Here is a 27,975-nt window from a genome sequence, read left to right as displayed (position 1 = left end):
TTGCTTAAGTCTTGTTAACTTAGAACAGTTCTTTAATCTTTGCTCCCCTTCTGCTTAGTGGGGGAAAATTGGTTTTACTGTAAATAGTTCCATATTTCAGATTTATGATTGCTTCTCTTTAACTCAGGTTCTCAGCATCCTCACTTCTGTGAGATTCTGGGACATTGAGAAGGTAGTTTTTCTTTACTATTCCAAGGAAACATTTCACTGTGTCTGGGTATGTGCTTGGTTGTCAACATTAGAGGTTACTACTGGCATCTGGCGAGTAAAGGCATACATCTAAAACACCTGTACTATTCAAGTTGTGAAAAAAGGTGTGCCTTACTACTATTTTCAAAACTGAGTTATTTCTAAAGGCCTTACTAGATTATTATATATTGGGGAGGGGTGGTGGGATGGCTCCAGTGGATTAAAAGGCTTTCGCTGCCATCCTGATTTCCATCCCAGGAATCCACATGAAGAAAGGAGACAACTGACACCTGCAGATTGTCTTCTGGCCTCTACACATGCACTGTGACGTGCGTGTACCCAAGACAAATGATAAGGACTTATTAAAAGAACAATATGTCTTAGGAGTGATTCACATTTTATATTATATCAGGGGCCTAAAATGCTTGATTGACCTACTTTTAGTCACTAGTAGTGAGTTTATTTAAGAACCTTGTTTTCTAAATAAAAAATTTAGGATTTCAAAAGTTCTATGAACATACAGCTTCTTACTGTCCTAGCATTGAATTTTTTTTTTTTTTTGGTAGAAACAGCATTGAATGAGTGGCCATGAGGCTTAACTGATCTCTCTGTATTACATATTTAGAAACCTGCTATTTAAATAAGGATCCTTGTTTTTCTCTTAGCTGTAACACTGAATTAGACCTGTGATTTATTTCTAAGGCTCTTAAATTTCTCTTCCAGTTTTCTGTCTTTAAATTGGATAATTAATAATTAAAGATGTGACCGTGAATTTTGAAGGATAGACAATGGAAAAGTTGAAGGGTAAAGAGAAGGGAATGGTTGCAGACGCAGTGTCATGTATGACGTTCTCAAAGAGTAAGCAAAAACAGTTACTGCATCATCAGTTTTAGAAGTACTCAGTCCTAACTCTCTAAGTATTTACAATACTTTAAATGTAACTTAAAGTTGTCATACTTAAATGCTCATTAATTTTGATACATTTTTATGGATAAACTGGTGCCATTTGTTACACTTTATGAAAGCTATTTACCATATATGTTTCATTTAAAGAAAATAATTGAAAAGACTGAGTGCATGGCGCAGTGTCTGAGTACTTGCCTGGTGGGTGGACAAGGACCTGAATTCAATTTCCAGTTCTGCAAAAATTTATTATTTCTTACTTTGATCAGTTAACATGTTTATGTTCTAAGCTTGGTTATGGCCAAATTTATTTATAGAAATTATATAATACAATGAATTAGATATCAGTGGAAACACATTTCGGTTTTTAATCTTAACTATTTCAATTTAGAACATGGTAAGGGACATTTGCATAAGAGGCTATAGAATATTTAAAACACTAAATAAATCTCTTATGTCATTCTATATTTCTTGGGAACAGAGCACAAATATTTCCACCTTGAAAAGGAATACTGAATATTTTTCTCCCTCTCTGGGGATTGAACCTAGGACTTGGGTGCATGCTGAGAAAGTTCTATAATGATACATTATAACGGAGATTTATATAAGTTGCCTCTCCCAACTTAGAATCTGAATGTTCTTGTTATGAGCTCTCTTGTCCCATCACATTGAAATTTTTGTGTGTCACTGCACAGTCTATTTTCCTCTATCATCTTATACAGATTGGTTGGTTTTGGTTAACATTATTCTTTTTAACTTGTGATACTCTTGAGTTTTTGTTTTCTGTTTTTTGTTTTTTTCTCTCTCTTGAGACAGGGTTTCTCTGTGTAGCCTTGGCTGTCCTGGGCTCACTTTGTAGACCAGGCTGGCCTCGAACTCACAGTCATCGGTCTGCCTCTGCCTCCCGAGTGTTGGGATTAAAGGCGTGCGCCACTACGCCCGGCAACTTGCAATACTTTGGAAAGATTTGGCACACCTGTTGTTTCTGCTTTTGAATCGAATCCTTTTACTTTCTAAACCTAACTTAAATACTTACTTACTCATCTGTTCATTTCACTTGTGTACATATTTATGTATCTTGTTTTCTCATTACTTAGAAGTTACTATCGATATTTCAGCAGGTAATATTTTGTCCTTTTTTTGAGCACAGCCTTTTTTTTTTTTTTAAAGAGAGAATTTCTCTTTGAATTCTGTTTGAGAATGCAAAGACATATCTAAAAGTATACTCTACAGTAGAAGTTTCACTCTACCCTCCTACATTCTAGACTGAGATTAGGTTATGTTGGTCTTGCTTTAGCATACTGTTGCTGCTGCCTTTAAGAAAGAAATTATGGGGCTAGAGAGATAGCTCACTGGTGAAGAGCACTGATTTCTCTTCCAGAGGCCCTGAGTTCAATTCCCAGAAACCACATGGTGCCTCATAACCACATTAAATAATGTGATCTAATGCCCTCTTTTGGCATACAGGTGTACATGCAGGCAAAGCACTCATATACATAAAACAAATTAATTTTTTAAAAAAAGACAAAAAAAAAAAAAAAAGAATTTTTGGAGCTGGAGAGAGATGGCTTAGTGGTTAAGAGTACTGGCTGTTCTTCCAGAGGACCTGGGTTCAATTCCCAGCACCCACATGCCTGATCTCAGCTGTAGGTAACTCCAGTTCCAGGGGATCTGACACCCTCACCTAGATATACATGCTGACAAAACTGATGCACATAAAATAAGTAAATCATTTTTTAAAATGAATGAATTGGTTTTTAAGAAATTACTCACTTTGTACCCTGTTGTAGCCCCGTCCCTTCTCTCCGCCCAGCCCCAGCCTCCTTCCCTATCTCCCATCTCCTACCCTAAAGGAGAGCCTCCCCGTTTCATCCATCCCAGCTCATCAAGTCACATCAGGACTGAGCACATCATCCTCCCCTGTGGCCTGGCAAGGCAGTCCTGTCAGGGGCAAGTGATCAAAAACCTGGCCACAAAGTCCATGTCAGAGACAGCTCCTGCTCCCCTTACTAGTGGACCCACATGAAGCCTGAGCTGCCCACTTTTCCACTAGACTCCCTGTTCTTTGCCCAATATTTGGCTGTGAGCCTCAGCTGCTGGGTGGAGCCTCTCAGACGACATTCTGATAGGCTCTTGTCTGCAAGCATGGCAGAGTGTTGTTAATAGTGTCAAGGGATGGATGGTTCTCTCCCTTGGGGTGGGTCTCCGGTTGAGCCAGGCATTGCTTGGTTATTCCCTCCATCTCTGCTCTGTCTTTATAGGCAGGGTAAGTTTTGGATCGAAGTTTTTGCACGTAGGTTGGTGGTCTTTTCCCTCTACTAGGAGTGGTTGTTCAGTTAGAATGTGTCCTCTTCAGTCTACATGGCCCCTGCTGCTAGGAGTTTCAGTTCTAGTCTCTCTCATATCCTCCCAAGAGGCCTATTCTGACTTAGGCCTACTGGTTGGCCCAGAAATGCCCCCACACCTTCTCTTTCCTCTGTAGGCCTTCTGTCTCTCTGCCCCAGATCTCCCCAAGGTCTGATCTAAAAGGATGAATTTGTGTATCTAGGAATGGTGGTGACTTTTGAAGGTGGGAAAAAAAGTCACTGTCAGTGTTACAATCCTTCACACATTCACCATTGTTGTTGCTGTTCTTTTAGATACAGGCCTGAGCAGGTAGTGCTCGAGGTTGTTTATGACTACGTGTATTGTGTGCACACACACTTAGTTTATATTTTATATGTATGAGTGTTTTGCCTGTTCTGCATACGCTTGTAAGCCTGATACCTTCAGAGGCCAAAGGAAGGTGTCAGATCCCCAGGAACTGCCGTTGTGAGCCAGTCCGTGGATCCCAGGAGTCGAGCCTAGGTCCTTTGAAGGGCATCTAGTGCCCTTAACTGCTGCTGAGCCATTCTCTCGAGCCACTGTTAACTTTTGGTTTGGTTTGTTTGCTTGTTTGTTGAGACAGGGTTTCTCTTGTAGTCCTCGCTGTTCTTGACTCAGTTGCTTTGCAGACCAGGCTGGCCTGGAACTCAGAGGCTGCCTGCCTCTGCCTCCTGAGTGCTCGGATTAAAGGCATGTACCACCATGCCCGGTTACTTTGTTTTTTATTGTAATTTTTGCAGAGGTATGTAAAAGCACCTTAAGACTTTTGTTGGGTATGGGCTTGTCTGCTCAGGTTTGCAGTGTTTTTCAGTACAATCTCTTGAGTTCAGGATTTTGATGCTAGATTTAATAGCATAGTCAAACTCTCACAAATAAGCAAAACCAGGTGTGGTGGTGGTGTTTTAATAATAATAATAATAATAATATAAAATTATTATTATTATTATTATTAAAAATGTCTTCTTTGAACATTTTTAAAAATTTATTTATTTTTATTTTATGTGTATCAATGTTTTGTCAAGTTCCCTGGAGTAGAGCTAAAGACAGGTGTGAGCTGCCATATAGGTGCTAGGAATTGAACCCAAGTCCTCTGGAAGAACAGCCAGTACTCTAAACTGCTGAGCCATCTTTCCAGCCCCTACCTAAATTTTTTTTGTTTTACTCTGGTTTAATTTTAAATATATGGCCTATAAACTTTGGTGCTGGTGGTGGGGAATCTAGGAGATGATTTCAGACTATCAGGAGGTCATAACAACTGAGATGTTACTTGTTGTTTTTAACGTATTGACATTTGTGCTGCTTTTATAAAAGCAACAGTGAGTAGATGTTTTGTTTCCCTAACCAAAGTATGCACATATTCTTCATTGCTGTACACTTGGACTTAAATAAAATACTTCAGATCTCACTTTTCATTATTTTTAGAAAATATTTCTTTTGACTGTTGAGTATGTGTCTGTATATGTGGATATGTGCACATGAGTCCAGGCTTGTAGGTGTTTGTAAATCCCTCAAATTGGGTTCTGAGAACTGAACTTAGATTCTCAGTAAGAACAATAGTATGTGCTTTTAACTGCTGAGTCATCTCTCCAATCTTTTCATTAATTTTCGAGTTCTAAGAAAATACAACCACCCTTTTATTGAAATGACTATTTTTTGCTGAAGAGTAAAAGAGTACTGATAAACTGTGGCTGTTAAACTTGGATTTTTGACAAATATCCTCAAAAGTCATCAAAGTGAACCTGCCATTTTAATTGACAGTATTTGTTATAATGAAATGAAGTTAAGCTTTGAAGGACAAATTATAATTTAAAAATTCTTATTAGGCATGATAACTTCTTAGTTGTTAGGGTTTTCTAATGAAATCATTAGTGGTACGAAAAGTGTGCTTTTTGCAATATTTTGATTCAGTTTTTAACTGGTAAACACTGGTTAATAATAGCTCTTGTATGGAGTGTGTGGAAGCTCAGTCAGTCCTTTATAAGTGTAAAAAGTGAGAAAAGCTAAGCATTTAAAATGACTTTCCTTCCTCGGAAGGGTCCAGGATTTAGGTTCACTAGTTCAGTCGTAGCTCACACACACTTTAAAACTGGTAAGAATGCATATGACTTCCATAAATAAAAAAACTATCATTGAATAACTAGTTCTTTTTTTTTTTTTTTTTTTTTTTTTTTAAAGATACAGTTTTTCTGTGTTGCCCTGGCTGGCCTTTAAAGTCACTGAGATCTTCCTGCCTTTACCTCCCAAGCACTGGATAATGAGCTATTTAAATCTTCAGCATTTGATTTTCTTTTAGTTTAAACAATGGGCTTTGGCTGTTTAAATTTATTTAGTATTGCTACTATGCTTATCAGTGGTAATTATGTTAAATATATATTTCTCTCTCTGATCTTACTTAGTTTTTGTCTCTCTATCCCTTTTTTGTCTTAAAAAAATCTTTTTTTTTTCTTTCTGTATTTGTTTTCTAGGTGGAGTCCTTCATTTTGGACCAGGATGATTTGGAGAACCCAATGCTGGAAACCGCTTCCAAATTGCTCTTATCAGGCACTGCTGATGGTGCTGACCTCAGGACAGTAGATCCAGAGACGCAGGCTAGGTTGGAAGCTTTACTAGAAGCTGCAGGTATGTCTTATGCTCCTTATAATCACGTCTCCTTTAATGTCCAGAGCTACACAGCTCTTGCTTCTGTGTAAATGTGTGCTCTGTATACTTTGTGTGGTAACTATTTATCAATATTGATTACATTTCAACAGAAGCATCCTACTGAAGACATTATAACAACAAAATTCATTATAAATTAAATTGGTAAATTGAAATAAAGTTTAAATTAAAATCAATGTAAATTTTACATTAATTCTGCTGCTTAGCTTTATTAAAAAGGACTTTTATATAGATGATTTTCAGTACTCGGTAGATGCTGTGTTGGAGTTTGTGTTCCTCCTAAATGTAACACTTGGATTAGTACTCAGAAGAGCAGTGAGACCTAGCAATCTCTCAGGGTTTATATTGACAGCTAAAGCTGGGTTTGCTATCTTCCAAGTCTGGTTTAACAGTCTGTTCTTTACTTTTTTTTCTTTCTTTCTTGAAGCTGTCATTGTTCAGAATGGCCTTTAAACCATGCTTGATGCCTCAGCTCATAATCTAAGTACTTGGGAAGTTGAGACAGGAGACTTGCTACAAGTTCAATTTAATTCTAGGCCAGCCTAGGCTACCAAACTAATTAGGTCTTCAAGGCATAATGCTGTCTAGTGTAGTTTAGTCTAAGAAGATTATAATGTGCTTTATTTGAAATTAACTATGTAAGACTGGCTGATGCATAGTTCATTTACAGTCCTGTTGCCTAAATTACTAATAAGTAAACGACATATATTCATACCTTTTACATGTACCACACATGAACCTAGGTTGTAGCCGCTCGCTGTTCAAGCAGCAGTGGTTTAATGCTCACTCAGCTGCTATGTGCAGCAACCTTACTTTATGATGAAATAGAATCCCCACTGTGTGGTATAGGCTGTATTCCTAAAGTAAAGAATTATGTGCTCTTCCATATCTATCTCAGGGATTTCCTTAAAAATAGAGGTATAGAAACAGTAAAAGAAAGAAACAGTTGGGTTTACTGTTAATATTTCTAAATATCCTGTTAATGTTTAGAATTGATCAGTTATTTTATACTCTCTGGCTCTTGTTTTACTTTGATTGATTTTAGAGAGAGCAGTCAGTTATCTCTAACTATTAAGCCATCTCCAGCTCTATAATGCCTTTCTCGAGAAAGATTGTAAAATAAGAACTTCTTCTTTTTTCTTCCCTCATTTTGCTTGTGAGGTGCTATTTTCTGAGATGCGTGAAAAATGTCTTGTTCTCATTCTTAATAGTTTGTTTATGCATTGAGGTTTAGTTTTCAGAACCATTTCTACAGAATTTTTAAATTGCTGCTCTGTTCCTGCTGATCTTTGGTATTGCCGTTGAGCTGTAACACTGTAGTTGTGATTGTTTTCCTTTTTGCACCACTAGTTCCTAGTCTTTCCCAGAAATTGGTGGCATTTGAAAATTGGTCTTATATGAATGCATTAGGTTGTCTTTCCAGATTATAAAACTATCTTTGACTGAGGTGATCCCTGAGTTCTGTTTATGGGCAATAGCAATGACATACAAAGCTAAATTGAAAACTATATACATCTCTCTCTCTTTTTCACTGACGTATTTCACTGTAAAGCATTCTCTGGTCTCCTATTGCATCTTAATTTTATTTTTATGCAGCTACAAGAAACAATACTCATTGTAATATCTATATAATAACCCTTAGGACATTGTGTAGCTGAGCTCTGTTGCCTGAAGAGCTTGAAACCATCTGTGCTGAGTTTTTAACCTATCTGCTGTGAGGGGAAGGCTTACTTCTAAACTCACTATGACTGGGAAAGTTGGTTCCTTGCTGTGGGAGCTTTGAGAAGAATATTATTGTTTTGTGGGCACTCAATTCGGTTTCCTCTTGCTCTTTTAGCGTTACTCACATTTCTTGATGCACAGTTCCTATCCATTTTTAAGCCAGTAATGGAACATAGAAACCTTTTTATTTCTTGAATTGCCTGCCTTTGTTATCGTTAGGCAAAGAACTCTTTCTGCTTCTCATGAGTTTCTAATTGCTTTGGACCCACCAGGGTAATCTGTTTGATAATAGTATAACTTTGTGATGGGAGTAAATGTTATGACATGTATACTCTTAAAAGTTGCATAGGATAGGGACTACAGAAAGGAATTCAGTGATTAGTAGCATTTGCTTCTCTTGGAAAGGGCCAGGGTTTATTTCCCAGAACCTAAGTGGTGGCTCACCACCACTGTCACTCCAGTTGCAGGGGACCTGGCCCATGCTCTGACTTCCTGTTATTGTGCATGCACATAGTAGACAACATGCATGCAGCTTAACACTATCATGTAAAAATAATAAACCAAAAAAATAGCATAGGATATGTTTGACAGTGTTGCTTAATTTGTTGGGACATTGTTATTTTCCTAGCTGTGATTACATATAAAAGCTTTTATTTCTTTGGGCTCACCTAATGTATTAGTATGTATGTATGTCTTTCCTCAGAGTCTGTTTGGTTTTCTGAGAGACATGTCTGTAGTTTTAGTCTTGCGCATGATAAGCCTGACTGGCAACATTCTTTTCACTTGAGAGAAGAAAGGAGGCTGAGGACTGAGGACTCAGCGTGTAGGTGTTCATCCTCTCCAACCAGTATTTCTCCGCTCTTCCTCTATGTTCCTTGTTACCTACCTAGTTGAGGTCCTATCCAATTTGATTTTAAGGAATATATGGAGACTTGCATATAATTGATTATGTTTAGCTAGTTCCCCAATTTTATGGCCAGAGCCTAATACCCATTTCTGTACCTCTAGCTCTCAGGACCTTAGTTTCTTCTCTTCTATAGCTGTGTTTCAGCTTAGTCCTCTTTGACCTTCCCAATAGTACCTTACATTTAAAGTGTATCTTAGTTTTCTCAAGGATAGAATTCCGTTGCATTCTTCTTCTTCTTACTAAGTTCTAAGAGGAAAGGAAAAAATGAACTGTTCCCTCTTATCTTTAAATCAGACACAGGTGTTATAGTGTGTTTTCTATGTTCAGTTTTGTACGCTTGTGGTTCAACTGATTGAATGTCTGAAGTTGGAAAGAATAAACTGATTATACTCTTTATTTATTTTTGTTATTGCTGTTTATCTTAGTTAGGATTTCTGTTGCTGTGAAGAGGCAACATGACTGTGGCAACTCTTATAAAAGAAAATATTTAATTGGGGCTGACTTCAGAGGGTTAGTCATTAATATCATGGTCCCAACATGGTCCTGGAGAAGGAGCTGAGAGGTCTTGATTTTGATCCACAGACAGCAGGAAAGAGACAGTGTACTGTGCTGGGCACAGGTTGAGCATATGAAATCTTAAAGCCTGCCATCGCAGTGGCACCCTTCTTTCAACAAGGTCACACCTACCTGAGAGTGCTACTCATTATGGGCCAGGCATTCAAACAGATGGGTCTGTGGGGCCCCTTCCTATTCAAACAACAGCACTGCTTAACATAAGATTACCATACTCCGCCGTGAATTCATTACTTTCATATTAATATTTTTGTTCTATCCTGATCATCCTCTAAAATTACTTTTATGGGCATTCATGGTGGTGGATCCCTGCACTCTCAGCATTTCCAAGCATTCAGGAGGCTGAGGCTGAGCTACAAAGTGAAGACCCTGGTCTGAGAAGTGAAAGAACAGAACTTTGAATGTATGAGGAGCTTATAAGTTAAAATTAACATTTTTTAAAAATTTTATTTATTTATCTATAATTTATCTATTTGTGTATTTTATTAAAAGATCCACATCTGATTCCAGAGTGTGTCAGATCATGTACCGAGGAGTAAATGGTATGGATAAGATTCGTAGATTGGAGGAGCATTATTTACCTACAGATTCTAGACAGATAAGTTCATTACGGTACATGAAGGTCATTTGTCAACAGAGAATTTAGTAACCTGAGTTTTGCTTTTTTCTCCCTTTTGGGTATTTCCATATTGGTGTGAAAATAAAATAGGAATAGGCAAGTTATCCACAGCTGATGGTAAAGCCTTTGCAGACCCCGAAGTGCTCCGGAGGTTGACATCGTCTGTCAGCTGTGCGTTGGATGAAGCTGCTGCTGCACTTACCCGGATGAGAGCTGAAAGCACAGCAAATGCAGGGCAGTCGGACAAGTGAGTGCTCTGTGTTGTATTCAGTAGAAAAAGATCTCACGTGAATGGAAGTAGTTAATATTTGTTCAGCTCTTTTCTTTATAGCTGATACTAGATATGCTTAATGTGATACCCTTTTTGTGCATTTAAAAAAACAAAAACCCCAAACCTTTTAAGTTGTAGATTTTTTTTCTAAACGGCAGTTGTATTAAGCAAACTGAGAGAGATGAACAGTTTCCTCAGGCTCAGGTAGGGAAGTGAGCACCAGTGTCTGTCTGTAAGCAGTGCTGACAGCTGTTGGGGGTACAGAGCGAGCTCTTTGTTATGAGAGCCTACTGCTCTCTCCACAGGCCCTGAGCTCAGCTCCCACCCATGGTGGGTGATGACACTTCTCCTCAATGGCATGTGCAGACACAGAATCAGAAAAGACCTTTCATTGACTTCTGTTGCTTTCTTATGTATTAATGACAAAGAAGTAAATGCTCTTCTATCAATTGGATTACATTTGTATGGCTTAGATAATTTTAAAGGATAAAGCTATTTATTTTTCTGAAATTTTAAAGTTATAAATCTTCTATCTGTAATTTAAATGTCAGGCCAAGAGACTTTAATTTGGGTCTCATAATTTGTATTTATGGTTTTAATATTAGTAAGGATTCAGTGTATTATTAGTAATATTTTAAGGTTTTCTATTGCTATATAATGAAAATCATATTCTATTTATAAAGCATGGGTGTATTGTGGAGCATGAACAGAGCATATCATTACTGTATTGTAGTTTTCAGTCCTTATGACTTCTTTTTTTTTTTTTTTTTTCTTTCTTTCTTCCTCTAATTGAACATAAAGCCATGTGGGGAGCAGGCACAGTGTTTTTGCTGAGTAAAGTTGGGGATATAAGTGTGAACACCCAGAAGACAAGTAAAGCCAAACACAAGAAGTAAAGATGACAAACTTCTCAAAAGGTCACAGGCCCGCTAGCCTATCATGTATCCATGAACAGACCTAGTCTTAACTAAGCAGAAGGGAAGATTGACACCTGAGGTGACTGTAAAATTAAATGCTTCCCTAGTTACTCATTCACTAAAATTACCTGCTCCCATCTTGTGTCTGATACTCTTTACTTAGTAGAAGAACTTAGGTAGGCTTTTAAAATTTTTTAGGTGTCAGCCAGGCATGGTGGCACACGCCTTTAATCCCATCACTCCAAGGAGGCAGAGGCAGAGGCAGGCGGATCTTTTTGACTTTGAGACCATCCTGGTCTACGAAGAGAGTAGAGGACGGTTAAGGCTACACAGAGAAACCTTGTTTGAAAAAAAAAAAAACAAAAAAATTAGTACGTGTCTTACCCATTTTACATATTTTTAAATTTTATATAAAATTTCTAGCAATTGAACAAAAGTTTAACTATATTTTGTTTTAATTTTTATGTTATGCAATTTTACTATTTAGCATGAAATTAGACTGTATATAACTGGAAATGTATTAGAATACTGATAATTTTAATTTGGATGACATAAAAACCAGTGCTGGTATGATACAGATTCTTCTGTCATTCTCTGAGGTGACGCTATTCTTTGCTAATCACTATTCTTGTTTCATAGCCGCAGTTTGGCAGAAGCCTGTTCTGAAGGAGATGTAAATGCTGTGCGGAAATTACTCATTGAAGGTCGAAGTGTGAATGAGCACACTGAGGAAGGAGAGAGCCTCCTTTGTTTAGCATGTTCTGCTGGATACTATGAGCTTGCACAGGTGTGTGCTAGGAAAAGAAACCTTTAACAGAAATCTGTAATTTTTTAAGAAAAAAATAAACCCTTTTGTCCATTAAGCTAATTTCAAAACATTGTTACTGTAACTTGTATATATTTGACTCTTGGGGATCTTATGAGTAGTTAGATATTATAAATAAATATATTGAAATTTTTCAAATTATTTTCTTAATATTCTATAAACTATATATTTTTCTTTCTCAAGGTTTTATTGGCCATGCATGCAAATGTGGAAGACAGGGGAATCAAAGGTGACATTACACCTTTAATGGCTGCTGCTAATGGAGGACATGTCAAAATCGTGAAATTGCTGCTAGCTCATAAAGCTGATGTCAATGCACAGTCGTCAACAGGTCATGCATACTGCTTTTCTAGTTCATTACCTTGTAGCATCCCTTTCAATAACTGCTTCTCATTAATGTATTCACTTTTAAGGATTTCATTAACAGCTCCCTGGTTTCTTAGATGTGCTACATATTTCCTTAAGTTTCTGTGAGGTTTAAGTATACTAAATATGTTAAAAGAAATGTCTTCTGTTTTGTTTATGAGACACTCTTAGGTTCCTTTTAAAGTATATGAAGCTCTTAGTTTGAAAGACTACTACTGTGTAAATGTGGAAAAGTATAGCTTATATGACTTCTTAAAACCTGCCTTCCTTTTTACTAAGACAGCAAAATTTGGGGAGGATAGGACCATAATCCCCTAATTTTGCTAAGTTATGGCCCATGAAAAAAGAATTTTAAAAACACGTTGTGTGTGCCACAATTTTACCCTAATTTCTTTTTCTTCTGTAGGTAGGGTCAAATCTGGCTCTAGCATTTATATTTTGTGAGTTTTCTATAACTCTCTATGTCATGTTGCAGGATATTTGATCCCATTGTGACCCCCGAGATTGTGAACTGTAAAACCTGGCTTTGGTGCTGGAGTGATGGCTCAGTGGTTAAGAGCACTGTCCACACTTCCCAGGAACCACATGGTGGCTCACAACCCTCTAATGCACTCCTTTGGCATGCAGGTGTACATTCAGATAAACATAAATAAATAAAATCTGTAAAAAACATAAAAAGTTTAATGAAAACAAACAAACAAACAAACAAACAAACAAAAAACCCTGTTTGTTGTGGTTCAGCTCTGATACACTTTTAATCCAAGAACCAAGAACTTCATTTGTTGTAAACAGGTGGTTATGGTGTGGCTCATTCCTAGCACACACCTTTAATCTAAGAACTTTCTGTTAATTGTAAACAGGTGGTTATGGTGTGGCTTAGCTCTAGCACATACCTTTAATCCAAGAGTTTTCTGTACACAAGATTTAATAGTTAACCCTAGGACAAGAGGCAGAACAAGAAACCACTGACAGGGAATAAGTAAGTGGATAGAGCCGGGCGTGGTGGCGCACGCCTTTAATCCCAGCACTCGGGAGGCAGAGGCAGGTGGATCGCTGTGAGTTCGAGGCCAGCCTGGTCTACAAAGTGAGTCCAGGACAGCCAAGGCTACACAGAGAAACCCTGTCTCGAAAAAAACCAAAAAAAAAAAAAAAAAAAAAAAAAAAAAAAAAGTAAGTGGATAGAAGGAACACTGAAAGAAGGGCGTTTAAGAAGAACAAGCTCTTTAGCTCTTTGGCTCTTTAGCTTTTGACCTTTCCCTCCCTGAATGTCAGGTGAGTTAGTAGGCTTTTTCCTCCTGAGCTGTCAGCTGAGCTAGCAAGATTTTGGCTTTGGTCTTTTTCCTTCAGGACTTGAGCTAAGTAGGAAGGTGAGCTGAGTGCTTTCTCTGCCTCACCCCAGTGTCTGGCTCCTGAGTCTTCATTGGTAGAAATAGAACAGTTTGGCATTTTCTTTCTTTACAGCAACACTGCCACTTCTGATTTCTCCAATCTTGATAAGGGTATCTGATTGCTTTGTAATTTAACTTGTAGTTTGTTTTAGTTGTTTGGCAATACAAATCTTGGCCATGTTAGGCAAGCATTCCCCAAACAAGCTAATCGCTCCTAGGCCTTTTACTTCGTATTTTATGTCAGGCCCTTACTAAGCTATCTTAAGTTCTTCTTAGACTCACTCTGTTGCTTAGACTAGCCTTGAAGTTGTAATTCTTTTACTTTAGCCTTCTAATGTTTGAGATTGTATCCCATACCACTAGGCACAGCTTGATACTGTTTTTAAATAGTAAGAAAGGACACGAAGTTGATTTTGGAATGAGAAAATAAGTAATACAATTATATGTTTCTATTTAATGCTTATTATGGATACAGTTTTCTATTCCATCTTTCTGATGTACATTTGTTTAATTTTAAAAAGGCTTTTATATAGTCAGGTGCAGTGGCACATGCCTAAAATCCCAGAACATTGGGAGGCTGAGGCAGGCGGATCTATGAGTTCCAGGCCAGACTGGTCCATAGATCAAGCTCCAGGACAGCCAAAGCTACATAGAGAAACCCTGTCTCTCGGGGGATGGGGGCGGTGAGAAAGAAAAGCTTTAAATTTATTTTTATTGATGGGTGTACATCCATGCGTGGGCGTGTGTGTGTGCTTGAGTGTATTTCAGTAATATTAAAATCTTTTCATTGTTTGCTTACCTAACAGGCAACACAGCCCTTACCTACGCCTGTGCTGGAGGCTATGTAGATGTTGTAAAGGTGCTCTTGGAATCCGGTGCTAGTATTGAGGACCATAATGAAAATGGTCATACGCCTCTTATGGAAGCTGGGAGTGCTGGACATGTGGAAGTAGCCAGATTGCTGCTAGAAAATGGAGCTGGCATCAATACGCATTCCAATGAATTTAAAGAGAGTGCCCTTACATTAGCTTGTTATAAAGGTATAGTATACATTCTTTTTGAAATACAATAATGGAACTAAAAACCAGTTTTTAATTTAACAATAGAGCATAATAGTACATAATGTCATTAAATATAAATAAGTTCATTTAAAGTGTTTTGAAATTTACACTTGCTATTGTATAGTCTCAACAAAAATATTGTCAATGAAAGTGACAGTCTAGCTCTTTTATCAGAGGAAGCGTATACTTTTAATACAATTACACTTTATGGTGTTTTTACATATTGGAAGTATTTTACCTTGTGCAAGAAGACGTGGTAATTAAACGCCAACCAATCAGAAATTACTAGTAGGACAGAGTATGGTTCTCAGGTGGGCTAGATATGGCCACCTATATGAAATCAATATTAGAGATTTTAAAAAAGAGCCAGAATATCACATTTTTAAATATTCCACGGGTATTACAAATTTTTGGCTACAAAGTGAGCCTTTCTACCTTCCTTCCTTGAACTTAAAATGAGCCATGCAATTTTGTGTCTGTATCTATACCCTTCCACAATTAGTTCATAAAAGCCATTCAGTGTTGATCTGAAGTACAAAGAAGGTTTTGCAAGTGCAGATACAAAACAATTTAAAGAGGCGCTCACCCTCAGGTTTGCTCCTTGTGCACAAGACTGTAAATGAGTGCTTGCTTGAAAGTTTTGCTCTGGTCTTCTACTGAGCCTGGCTTTTTCTTCTAATGCTTTGTTCTGCTGTGTTTAAGAGTGGGCAAGATCTTGTGTTGTTTTTAGAACTGTATTTCCTTGAAAAACATGACCTAATACTGTTTAGTGTAAATGGCTGAGATTTACATTGTTTACTTTTTGAGTATCTGGTGACAGCACATTGTCATGTAGGGAGCACAGCTGAAGTCAGGTCAGGTATTTTCCCACTCCTCTTTCGTAGTCAGGCACAGGGAGGGGCTGGTTTTATTAAGGATCAGAGGAGTTAAGCTTTGTGAAGTTTTACTGGATACCTTTATGCACTTTTGACAAACACTTCTGAACCCAGAACTAGTTTCATTGCATTACTTACTCCCAGCTGGCCAGAGTACTTTGTGATGAGGCTACCTGTGCAGCTCTTATCTCTTACCTTTGTAACCTACTCTGCTTTCTAGAAGTGGCATCTAAGGTTGTGTTTGCAAGAGTTAAATAGAAAATAGAGAATTAAGCTAGTAAAGTACATCTTGAGTACTTACAGGGGTCAGTGAACTCTTGTTACCTTCTTCTGTTTCAAGTAAGATTTCCTGGGAGTTAGTTTGGCAACAAGGTAGAAGCGGTATAGAAGTCAGAGAGAGTGAGGATTGATGGGAGAATAACAAAAGTGGAAAGGGAGACAGGTAGTCAGCCAAATCAAGATTAGTAGATCTTATACTTGGAAATCTTGTTTTAGCTTATTGTAACTCATTTCATATTACTCTCTTACAAACTATCCAAAGTACTGTTTATGTATAATTGGTCTTGTACTTTTTTAGTCACTTCTTGAACTGAAATAGATGATTTATTTGAAACTGCATTTCTATCATATGTATCTTCAAAGAAAAGAATGCATATAAATTAAATGTTTTACAAATATTTTCATAAATGTTGTTTATAATTTATAAATATGTTTTCTCCTGAAAAGTATGTGTTAGTTATTGTGATTTTAAGCACTTGGTCCCATAGAGGTAGTAGCTTGAATGATTTTCATCCCAGCCTATGATTTCTTGAAAAAAAAAAAAAAATAAAAGTGGCTAAAGAGATGGCCCCGCAGCTAGAATGATCTCTGCTCTTGCAAAGAGGCATTGTCTTCAGTTTGCAAGTACCCACCCACATGGGGATCTGATAGCCTCTTCTTCATCTCCATAGCCACTATACTCACAGTACAGACATATAATTAAGAATAACAAGGGGTTGGGGATTTAGCTCAGTGTTAGAGCACTCCTGAGTTTGGTCCTCAGCTCTGGGGAGGGGAGAAAAACAAAAAACAAAAATTGAGCCCAGTGTGGTGGAGGTTGCCTTTAATCCCAGCATTCTGGGAGATAGAGATCAGTGGATGTCTGTAAGTTCATGGCCAACCAGGGCTACACAGAGAAACCTCATCTCAAAAAATCCCAAGGAAAAAAAAAAAAGTAACAAAAATCTAAAAATAATAAGGATAGCATGGTGGGTAGGGTTCATAAAGTTACAGAAAGACCATTTGAGATGTTGGAGCATGTCATCTTTGTTTACCTGTACCAAAAATTACATATCACTTTGATTTTGAAAATAATTAAATAATCCAACACATTTTGATTTAGGACATCTAGAGATGGTGCGATTTCTTTTGGAAGCAGGCGCTGATCAAGAGCATAAAACAGATGAAATGCACACTGCTCTAATGGAGGCTTGCATGGTAAGATGAATGAAATGCATATATCAAGTATATTTTCATGCTAGGTAGGGAGAGGTAGAGCTACTATAAATAGCCTTTTCCTTTTGCAAGGCTCCTGTTTTCCTTACTTTGCTGTGGAGTAGCAAGAATCTCAGGTGAACTATTATTTTTAAGTTGTGTGGGATAGTGATAATATGCAATCCAAACATTTGGGAAGGTGAAACAAGATCGCTGTTTGAGACAAGACTGGACTAACATGGCTACACCACAACATCCTGTCAAAACTTAAGGAGCTTCCACACAGCAGGAGATGCTTGCCTTTAGCCTTAGCACGTAGGGAGACAGTAGATTTCCACACAACACAAGATACTTGCCTTTAGTCTTAGCATTCAGGGAGACAGTAGACCTCCATGAGTTTCACTACAGCCTGGTATACATAGTGAATTTAAGGATGCCCAGAACTATGTATAGAACCCTGTTTCAAAAAACCAAATTGTGTGTGCATGTGGTAGACAAATAAATTAAGGAGGAATTTTCTATAGGTAAATATACTAGAAAGAGAAATAAATGTAAATAGTTGGGCATAGAGCTCTGGTACTCTTTTTTAATATGAACAGAAGCCAGGTATTTGGAGGTCTTGCTAAAAACTTGAAGCTCTTAATTGGAATTTGATTTAACTTTATGGAAGGCATTTCAAAACTGCAAAAATAGCAATGTTACCATGGAAACAAGACACTAGAATTTTCTATTATCTTTTTCTTAGGCCAGAGTGAAGAGCAAGGTGAAATACGTGTGAGGAAGTATTATCAAGGGTTAAGAAATGGAAAAGAAATTCCTTAGTAGTTGCTGGAATAAGATAAGCTTCCTTCTTCGTCGTCTCACTTGAATTTAAATGATGAACAACAAAGAAACATCATGTGCACATTGTATTCCTTTAACACATGATGCGTTTTTTTCTCTACTATTTCAAAATTTTTTCTGCCAAGTCAAAAGTTTGCTCACTCTTAAGATCTTGTGAAAACTTTGCTTTCCTTTATCTGAGGTTTGTCACTTAACCATATAAATATCCACCATGCTCTGCTGATAACTTTGTGGGTTAGGTTCATCTCAGTTCATTTACTTGCCATTTCTTTATTGATGGCTGATAAGCTTCTTGATTAGAGGCACAATTCTTCTCTATTTGTTTTAAACCCTGAAAGTCCTAGTTCCCAATTCTATATGGTAAAAGAGTCCTGGCAACACATAATATATATTTACTAAAGTGTCGGCTGTAGATTGATTCTTGTTTGAGTAAATGTCAGCAAACTTAAGTATATGGTAATTGAGGTGTTTTTAAATTTTAAAACCCTTACGATGCTGACTGAATGTTTTTTTTTACTTGCTCATGAATAGGATGGCCATGTTGAAGTAGCTCGGTTGCTTCTGGACAGTGGTGCTCAAGTGAACATGCCAGCTGATTCATTCGAGTCACCATTGACTTTGGCTGCATGCGGGGGACATGTGGAACTGGCCGCCTTACTTATTGAAAGAGGAGCTAGCCTGGAGGAGGTCAATGATGAAGGTTATACTCCTCTGATGGAGGCAGCGCGTGAAGGACATGAGGAAATGGTGGCGTTACTTCTAGGCCAAGGTAAGCACGTCTAGCACACATTAAACCGTGAAGCTGTAGAACACAAATCTTTGTCAAGACTGGATTTCAGCATTTCACCTCAGAAGAGTTAACTGAGCTAGTGCTTCCAAACTTCTACCTTGTCTGCTGTAAAATGGCTCACACACCCTGCTAAACAAAATGAAGTAGTTTTCTTCAATGTAGAACTTTGAACATCACAAGCTGTGAGAAAATAAACAAAAATCAAGGTTCCTGTGGGCATTTTTCTTACAGTAATATGAAGTACAACAATTCTCCAAGCCTATAATAGAGACTTCTTTGGAGATGGAACACTTAATAATAAATGCATGATGGAACGAGTGCCTGATAGGGAAGCAAAAGGAAACCGCTGAGAAGACTGACTTGATGAAAGTGCAGCAGGCCAGGCGGGGGCGATACACGTGTAGTCACACAGTGCTGCCAAGGCTGAGGCCAACTGTCGTACATACGGAAAAAAACCACTGAGGAAAAACAAATCAGCACACAAAACCAACAGAGCACATCAGAAACTCTTGAGCTCATACCATAAGGAACTTCTGGAAAAAGAGAAATGATCTAGTAGTTTAATTGTCTTACATTTAGATAATAATCTATTATTGGGTTTATAGCCTTATTTTATTTTTCTTTAATTAGGATTTTGTTTTTACTTTGTAAGGTCTGGTCCGTTTAATACAAGTGGCACATTTACATATTTTTATGCAGGGTTCTATTAACTAGAACTTTAAAGTACTGATTTGAAGTATACTTTTTTAAATGTGAGTCATTTATACTGCATGGCAATTCTGTTACTTTAGGCAGTTTTGTTTTTTTTTTTTCCTGTGGGAGTGGCACAGGATGCTCCTACAACAGTGCTTGTCATATCGTGCCAATTAAAATCAGCTATGGTGATGGTGATAGTAATCATGGTAATGTTGCCTAGGCAAGTAAATTAAGTGAATTAACCTTAGTTTGTTCAGCTTTATATAGAATGGTGCTGAAAGCAAAGCCATTGTAAGGCCTTAGGAATATGCTGCTCAGTGGTAGAGTACTTATTCAATGTTCCCAAGGACTTGGGCTTTATCTCCATCCGGCAGCACACAGTTGCCTAATAGGACAGGCCGTGGGCCCTTCTCCAGCACTGCGGCTCCCCTAAATTCAAACTACCTAAGTAAGTGCACCATAACAGTCTGTACGTTGAAGACTGTCTGGGAAATAGTAACAACTTACTGAATGTTAGCTTTTAGTCATTACTGGTACCTTCTTTCTAAGCAAATATTCCAACTACATATATCAAATACAGACTTATGAATGTGATCTGCCCTCCCCCGCCATTTTTGACTGCTAAGAATAGAGAAGAGATACTTCTATTCATTTTAGATACAGTTCATTAGAAAACAGTTATGTTTTGTTTATATCTGAGTAAATTCTTTAAGTAGAATCTTTATTTTAGGAGCAAATATCAATGCACAGACAGAAGAAACTCAAGAAACTGCTTTGACCCTGGCTTGCTGTGGAGGCTTTCTGGAAGTGGCAGACTTTCTCATTAAGGCTGGAGCAGATATAGAACTAGGGTGTTCTACCCCTCTGATGGAAGCCGCTCAAGAGGGCCACTTGGAGTTAGTTAAATACTTACTAACTGCAGGTATGCGTTTCTGCACTTGAGCAGTATAGATCTTTTTATGTTGTTATGGTACACAGTATATGTGCTGAAAAGATAGGATATGCTTTGTGTATATTCTGAATACTTTAACTATCATAGATATATGCAATTTTAACTTCAAGTACTTTAATTTTTTTTTTTCTCAGAGATCACTGTGTGTGTGTCTGCGCCCGCGTGCATGTGCACGCGCACACACGCGTGCATGTGCAGATATGCCACCATGCATATGTTGAGAGGGGGTCAGCTCTCTCTATCCCCTGCTCCTGGGGACTAAACTCTGGGGCGGCGGGGGAGGGGGTCAGATATGGTGTCAAGTACATTTAACTTATGAGCCATTTCTTACAGACTTTCCCCCACTCTCTTTTAAAGAGGTTGTTGATGTGTTCATTCTAGAAGTAGATATAGATATTCTGTCTGATTCAGGAGCTGCGGGATATTGTGAAGGAATAGGCTTATGTTCATTTTTAAAAATGGTTTCAACTAACTGTTGCAGGAGCTAATGTTCATGCAACAACAGCTACAGGAGATACAGCTTTAACATACGCCTGTGAAAATGGCCATACGGATGTAGCAGACGTCTTACTTCAGGCAGGTGCAGATCTGGTAAGCTTTGTCACTTCAATCTTCATTTGTAAAAATAAGACAAGAGCACATCCCTGTGTGCTCAGAGGCTGAACCAGGAAGAAGCCTGAGAGTTTCAGGAGCAGCCTGGCTGCTTGGCTTCGAGGCCTCCCCAGAGTACATGGTGAGACTCTGCCCCATCAGACAAAGCCAAGAAATCAACTCAAACGCTTATTTCTTCTAACTTTGTTAGCTTTTTTTCTTGCTATTATGTGAAGTCACATAGATTCTTTTTTACTGTATTTAGGTTTTTTTCTTATTTTTGTAGTATTATCCAAGTTCACTATTCTCATCCTTTTACAAAGAAATTTTTTGCTAGTGGTAGTACTACAAATTAATTTTCCGTAGTTATTTACTTCGGGCAAATATGGCTTATGAGCATTCCTTTGTAGGTTGGGGAAGAAATTGTCTATTGTGTTTTGAGCATTATTAATAAAAGTGTAAAAAGACAAGTATTTGATAACCTTTTCCCACAAACAGTACATAAACTACTTAGGATGGTATAAGAGATTGTAAGTACATAGTGAAAGTGCAGAAAGCAAGAAAGGTCAAAAGATGTAACTAGTCATTTGAGATAGTTTATTGGCTGAGTAGGGTTTAGCAAAGGAGGGCAGGAAATATGACAAAAACAATGCATAATTGAAAAATTTTTGGAATATTCTGAGAAATTGAAAGGTGTGAAGTGTCTGTAGAAGGAAGGACAAATCCCCCAAGAGCGCTTAGGAAAGTGGGCAGTCGCTAGAGCCTCAACTAGGGGGCATTCTGAGGCTATCCTGTGCTACAGGAGACTCTTCCAGAAAATGATGTGGATCTGAGGTGAGGGTGTATATATATGGAACAATCCTAGGGTGTGTGTGTGTGTGTGTGTGTGTGTGTGTGTGTGTGTGTGTAACAACCCTAGCATTCATACAATTGAGGTGAGAGCGTCACCGAGCTGTGTAAACCTCAGGTGCAGTGTAGGAGGCTCGCCACTAACAGAGGGAAGCGGGTTGACCGTCTGGCCAACGTCCACGTTCTGCAGTTACGTTTATGGAGAAAGGAAAAATTCCTGTCTGTAATTTGATGAGCGTGTCATTTCAGTGCTCTTCTTTTGAAGGTACAGTCTCACCTGTTGCACTTGAAACCACTGCTGTAGTGTCCTGGTAACTAGGACTACAGGTGTGTGTACCTACTGTAGGTTTCAAATTATTACAACAAAACATACATCTATTTTAATTAAAAGTGTATTTTTCTTCATTTCATCATTACATGATATTTAGTATATTTGGGTTGAAAAATAACTCCATTTTTCCTTTTGATTTTCATGAAAAGAGTGATTAACTATTCCCTTTAATTACACAACTGTGTTTTGTTTTGGTTTGATTTTGGTTTGTTGTTTATGCTTTTATTTTAAAACAGGAACATGAATCTGAAGGTGGAAGAACTCCTTTAATGAAAGCTGCAAGAGCTGGTCATGTTTGCACAGTTCAGTTCTTAATTAGTAAAGGTAAGTTTATGTAGAGGAATTGTTTTGCTTTTCCTGAAATATCTACTTGGTTCTATGCTAAGGCATGCTGACATTTGAAGGCTAAAAACCATTTATGGTTATTATATGACACGGAGAAGGGATGCTCTTACCATTAGCGATAAACATCTCATGATAATACGTAGTAGTTGTGAACTACTATTACACCAGACAGCCCGCTCTGGAGAAACACTTATAAAAAAAGTTCTTCTGTGCCAAAGATTGTATATTTAAATCCTATTCTGTTTGGATAATGCAGCGTTGTTTTCAAACAGGGTTTTTGTTTTTGCCACAGAAAACATTTCCTACTTTGGGTTTTTGTTTTTGTTGTTGTTTGTTTTATTTTGTTCCTTTTTTTTTTTTTTTTAAGATTTATTTATTTGTTATATGTGCGGTGTTGTGTCTGCATGTACACCTGCAGGCCAGAAGAGGGCACCAGGTCTCATTATAGATGGCTGTGAGCTACCATGTGGTTGCTGGGAATTGAACTCAGGACCTTTGGAAGATCAGCTAGTGCTTTTAATTAACCTCTGAGCCATCTCTCCAGCCTATTTTGTTTGTTTCTTTGTTGTTTTTGTTTTTATTTTTTTTAAATAGATGATTTAAAATTGAATGAAGAAAATGTGATACAAGACTAAGTGCTTGAAGATTTTCATTCATAGTCAGCAGTTTTTCTTTTGCGTTCTTGAAATCAGAGACTTACAACTTTATATACCATCAAAAATATTTTGGACAAAATTATTACAGAAATTTTATGTTCAAATTGGTTTCACATATACACTATGGTTTTTTTTGAGAATGGAATTACGTCTATAATTACTACTCATTCTTTGATTGAGTTTTAATTAATTCGATTTCACTTCCTCAAATTTCCAGCTGGCACATTACCCATCACAGTCAGCCAAGCCAGGGGGAAAGCTTGCCTTCTTACTTCGCTCTAATGCTTCCTAATGAGAAAGACGGGGAAAACATCACTAGATCTTTATATTCCTTATGAGGCTTTATGTATTTAGCTCATAGACGACAGTGTTAGTCTTTTTCTAAAAATATTTTATTTTCATTGCATATTAAAATTATATGTATATGTGGTTTTGCCCATGGGTTTGTGCACTTGAGCACAGTGCCTACAAATGCCAAAAGTATGCTTAAAATTCCCCAGAGCAAGAGGTACAGGTAGGAGCTTATTGGTTCTTGAAAGCAAACTTGGGTTTCCCAAAGGAGATTCAAGTACTTTATTAAGTGAGCCATTTTTTCTGCGTTTGTATTTTAGTTTTTTAATATAGTAATTTCCTTTGGTATAATATAAGCTTGTATTGTATTATCTTTCCTGGTACATGTTAAAATATTTATGAGAGAATTATATTTTCATGGAATTTACTTTAGAATAATTCTGTATAGGAGAGAAAAAAGAACTTTTGTGAAACACGAGAGGCTGTTTATAATCAATGAAACTGTGTAATGAGTGTGAGGTTTCATTGCACTATTTGCTTTACTCTTTAAAAATAATAAAGTGAGTTAATGGGTATCAGGTTAAGGGTACTTCCCATTTTAGCCAGATGACCTATGCTCGATGCTTGGAGCCCCACATAGTAGAAAGAGAAAATCAAATTACACAAATTGAAAACCTGACTTCTACATGCACACCATGTCACATGTGCGTGTTTACATTCGTCAGCATGAGTGCGTGTGCATACACACACACAACACTTGTGTACTTAAACACTAAATAATCTGTTAACTTTTCCCCAATGGGTGCTAGAAAGTTGGATCAGTGGTTAAGAGCACTTGCTGTTCTTCCAGAAGACTCCTTGGGCTCAGTTTATAGTACCCACATCAGTTAGCTCAGAACTTGCGGTAACTTTGGCTCCAGGGGATACCAATGTCCTCTGGCCTCCAAGTGCATGTGCAAGCACATGGGGCACATAATCTCACACAGGCACATACATATATACATATAAATTAAAAATGAAAAAATCTTTAAATTTTTTTTTTTTAAACCATCTGCTAATGTGGTTTTTTAATGCTTATTTTAGGAGCAAATGTGAATCGAACCACAGCTAATAATGACCACACTGTACTGTCCCTGGCTTGTGCAGGGGGTCATCTGGCAGTGGTGGAACTGCTTTTGGCTCATGGAGCAGACCCTACTCACCGTTTGAAAGTAGGTAACTCAAGTGGCTACCGCAGCATTTTGAATTCTCCATTTTGAAAGTCACACAATTACCATATATTAGTTGTATTTGTAATGGTGTTCTGAATTTTAGTCATCTGGTTTTAAAAAGGGTTCTGTAGTAGATACTTATGTTCAATGTATCTGAGATCTAATGGCTTTTTTCTGTGTCCTCTTTTTTCCTCCCTTCTATATACATTCTTTTAGGATGGCTCAACCATGTTGATAGAAGCAGCAAAAGGTGGCCATACAAGTGTTGTTTGCTATCTTTTAGACTATCCTAATAATCTCCTTGCAACCCCTCCACCAGATGTCACTCAGCTAACCCCTCCATCCCACGATTTAAATAGGGTAAGATTCAAAATTAAAGCATCTTATATTTCTTTTAGAGCTTAAATAATTTTCATTTAAACTCTTATCTTTGTTAAGTTCTCTTCATAATTATGCCAAGGCTAATGGATGTTTGGTATAACTTTTTTTTTTTTATTGATGGGATTATGTTTTCCTTTCTTTTTTAATTATCAGAATAACAACTGGAATTCAGAGCCAATTTTAAAAAAATGAAAGAATGTTAAGGAAAGTAGTTTGATGTAGATACGTCATTGTCTGAAATGGCATATTAAATATGTTTAACAATTCCGTAAGTTATTACTGTGATAGTGGATTGTATACTAAAGATTGATTATAATCCTTTTCTCTTAGGCACCTCGTGTACCAGTTCAAGCACTGCCCATGGTTGTCCCACCTCAGGAGCCTGACAAACCACCTGCCAATGTTGCTACTACTCTTCCTGTTAGGAATAAAGGTCAGTTATACTTCTAAAGACTACTTCGTACATGTCCAGGTGAAAATAAGAAAACAGAAACTAGCCTTTAACAATTATTTTTCACCAACAATGAATTTACTAAGTGGTATCATTAATGTTTTTTGTTTGATGTTTGTTTTAAACCAATGAGAAAAGCAAGTTTCTGGGAGAGAAGATTAGGTGCTAAGAGCAACTGAGAAGAGGTTGAGGTGCTCTGTGTAATGGGATTCTGATTGCCCACGATGTCCTCTAATGAGTAGTCACTCTCACTCATGTTAAGCTGGATGCAGGTGGATGACATTCTGCTCATTTTTATTTATCTTACCTAAGTCTTCGTAGTGATGTGAGACAAAGCTTAAGAAGTTGGATCAAATATTAAATTCAATTTAAAGAATTGGTTTAATGTAGATTTGTATCTAGGACACTTTTTCCTCAACTAATATTAAAGATATGTAAGACACACTTGTTAACCTTAGAATTCTAAAGTCCATTTTTTGACGTGTGTATGTCATACCATGCCTGTTCTTAAGTATGTCCCCAAACATGACGCCTACCAGTTTGAATCAGTTTTTCTTTTGAAAAGTTTTACTTGAAGAAACTATGTGATTTTTGTATCTTGGTTTGGCTGCCTGTATTCTTTTACCAACAAGTATGCTAGGTACTCCCAGCAGTTCTCTTCAGTCACTGCTACCAGCCTATTGTCTTGGCATTCTTTTCTGTTGGTTGCTAAACCTGTTAGCCAGACCAGTCTTACTTACTGGCTGTCAGAAGATACAGGGGATGGCGGAGTCTAGCATCTTTTCTTCCGGGGAAAGTAAATCCCGATTCTCTATTGACTAGGTAGCTGCGTGAATATGTGAATTTTCTACCTCTTTCCTTTGTCAGTCTTAAAGATGGTAGGTCCCAACACAGACATATTTTAGTTGTATTTTAATTTCTTGGTACATCTCACTGGTTTGGACACTCTTTGTGTGTATGTGTGTGTGTTTATAAAAGGCACAAATGCTTTATTAAGTGTGGAAAGTCTTGACTTAGACATCCAAGTTTTCAATACACCTTTAATAAGTAGCCTTATTTTCCTGCTCTTATTATGAGTTTTTACATTCTGACCATATGAACCTACATGTAGCCTTAGACTGGACATGGACTATACCACTTAGGTATCATAGCTTACCTCCGTCTGTTGTCTAATTTTAGCCTTGTGATATTTATAAAATTGTGAACTTTACTTCCCACTATTACTCTATGCACATAAAATACATACATTCTATATTTATGATAGAGAAGGTGGACTTGTGTTTAACTCCTTACAAGTACATTTCACCTTCATGGGTATGATAACTTCGTGCATAACTGTTGGCACTAAACCTCCCAACAGTAACTCTGTAGTGAGGATGCCATTCATGTGCACTTCTGAGGGGGTTTCTTTTTCACACAGCTGCTTCTAAACAAAAGTCCAACAGCCATTTGCCAGCAAACAGCCAGGATGTACAGGGTTACATCACCAATCAGTCTCCAGAGAGCATTGTAGAAGAGGCTCAGGGAAAGTTAACAGAACTGGAACAGAGGATAAAAGAAGCCATAGAAAAAAATGCACAGCTGCAGTCCTTGGAGCTGGCTCATGCTGACCAACTTACCAAGGAGAAGATTGAGGAGCTGAACAAAACAAGGGAAGAACAAATTCAGAAGAAACAAAAAATTCTGGAGGAACTGCAGAAAGTGGAACGAGAGCTACAACTGAAAACTCAGCAACAGCTTAAAAAACAGTATCTAGAAGTTAAAGCTCAAAGAATTCAACTTCAGCAGCAGCAGCAACAGTCTTGCCAGCACCTGGGACTACTTACTTCTGTTGGGGTTGGAGAACAGCTTTCCGAGGGAGACTATGCACGGTTACAGCAAGTGGATCCTGTTTTACTTAAAGATGAACCCCAGCAGACTGCTGCTCAGATGGGTTTTGCACCAATCCAGCCTCTGGCGATGCCGCAAGCTTTGCCTCTGGCAGCGGGTCCCTTGCCTCCAGGGTCCATCGCAAATCTTACAGAACTTCAAGGAGTGATAGTTGGACAGCCAGTGCTGGGCCAAGCACAGTTGGCAGGGCTGGGGCAAGGAATTCTCACTGAAACACAACAAGGGTTAATGGTAGCCAGCCCTGCTCAGACCCTCAATGACACGCTGGATGACATCATGGCAGGTGGGTTTATATTGTTATGAGCAGGTATCAAATATGATTTGCTTAAGGCGAGTAAGAGTGTGCCAGGATTTTTTTCTTTTTTTTCTTTCTTTTTCTTTTTTTTTTATCTTCTTCTTTTTTTTTTTTTTTTTTTTTTTTTAAATATAATTGTTAATCAACTTGAGAACTATTTTTGGACTCTTGACCCATTATGTTTTTAGGAAGTTCTCAGATGGCTACAGGTCAAATTAAAGATAAGTTCATACAATATAAATGACCGAACATGTCTGTCTTACCTCAGTAGGTTGGGAATCTAGGTTTTTG

General features: G+C 37.7%; 1 protein-coding gene across 7 annotated transcripts in view; it reads left to right on the top strand.

Moving 5' to 3' along the window:
- The window catches only part of Ankrd17 (ankyrin repeat domain 17), a 148,533-nt gene that overhangs the window by 57,851 nt on the left and 62,707 nt on the right, over positions 1 to 27,975 (top strand). For 5 of the 7 annotated variants that reach the window (XM_051170267.1, XM_051170266.1, XM_051170265.1 and 2 more), the window contains exons 2-15: positions 5,922 to 6,075; positions 10,026 to 10,182; positions 11,763 to 11,910; positions 12,133 to 12,280; positions 14,510 to 14,743; positions 17,021 to 17,115; positions 18,487 to 18,724; positions 20,172 to 20,363; positions 20,875 to 20,984; positions 22,401 to 22,488; positions 24,540 to 24,667; positions 24,884 to 25,027; positions 25,379 to 25,481; positions 26,920 to 27,672. In XM_051170267.1, coding sequence (XP_051026224.1) covers positions 5,922 to 6,075; positions 10,026 to 10,182; positions 11,763 to 11,910; positions 12,133 to 12,280; positions 14,510 to 14,743; positions 17,021 to 17,115; positions 18,487 to 18,724; positions 20,172 to 20,363; positions 20,875 to 20,984; positions 22,401 to 22,488; positions 24,540 to 24,667; positions 24,884 to 25,027; positions 25,379 to 25,481; positions 26,920 to 27,672 — 2,692 coding nt within the window. The remainder of the gene's footprint in view (positions 1 to 5,921; positions 6,076 to 10,025; positions 10,183 to 11,762; positions 11,911 to 12,132; positions 12,281 to 14,509; positions 14,744 to 17,020; positions 17,116 to 18,486; positions 18,725 to 20,171; positions 20,364 to 20,874; positions 20,985 to 22,400; positions 22,489 to 24,539; positions 24,668 to 24,883; positions 25,028 to 25,378; positions 25,482 to 26,919; positions 27,673 to 27,975) is intronic. The other 2 variants (XM_051170271.1, XM_051170270.1) reach the window with 1 other exon arrangement.

The sequence above is a fragment of the Acomys russatus genome, chromosome 28, assembly GCF_903995435.1.
Source record: "Acomys russatus chromosome 28, mAcoRus1.1, whole genome shotgun sequence".
Taxonomy (NCBI): Eukaryota; Metazoa; Chordata; class Mammalia; order Rodentia; family Muridae; genus Acomys; species Acomys russatus.
The sequence above is the reverse complement of the archived record's forward strand: the minus strand, read 5'-3'. Positions and strand labels throughout refer to the sequence as shown.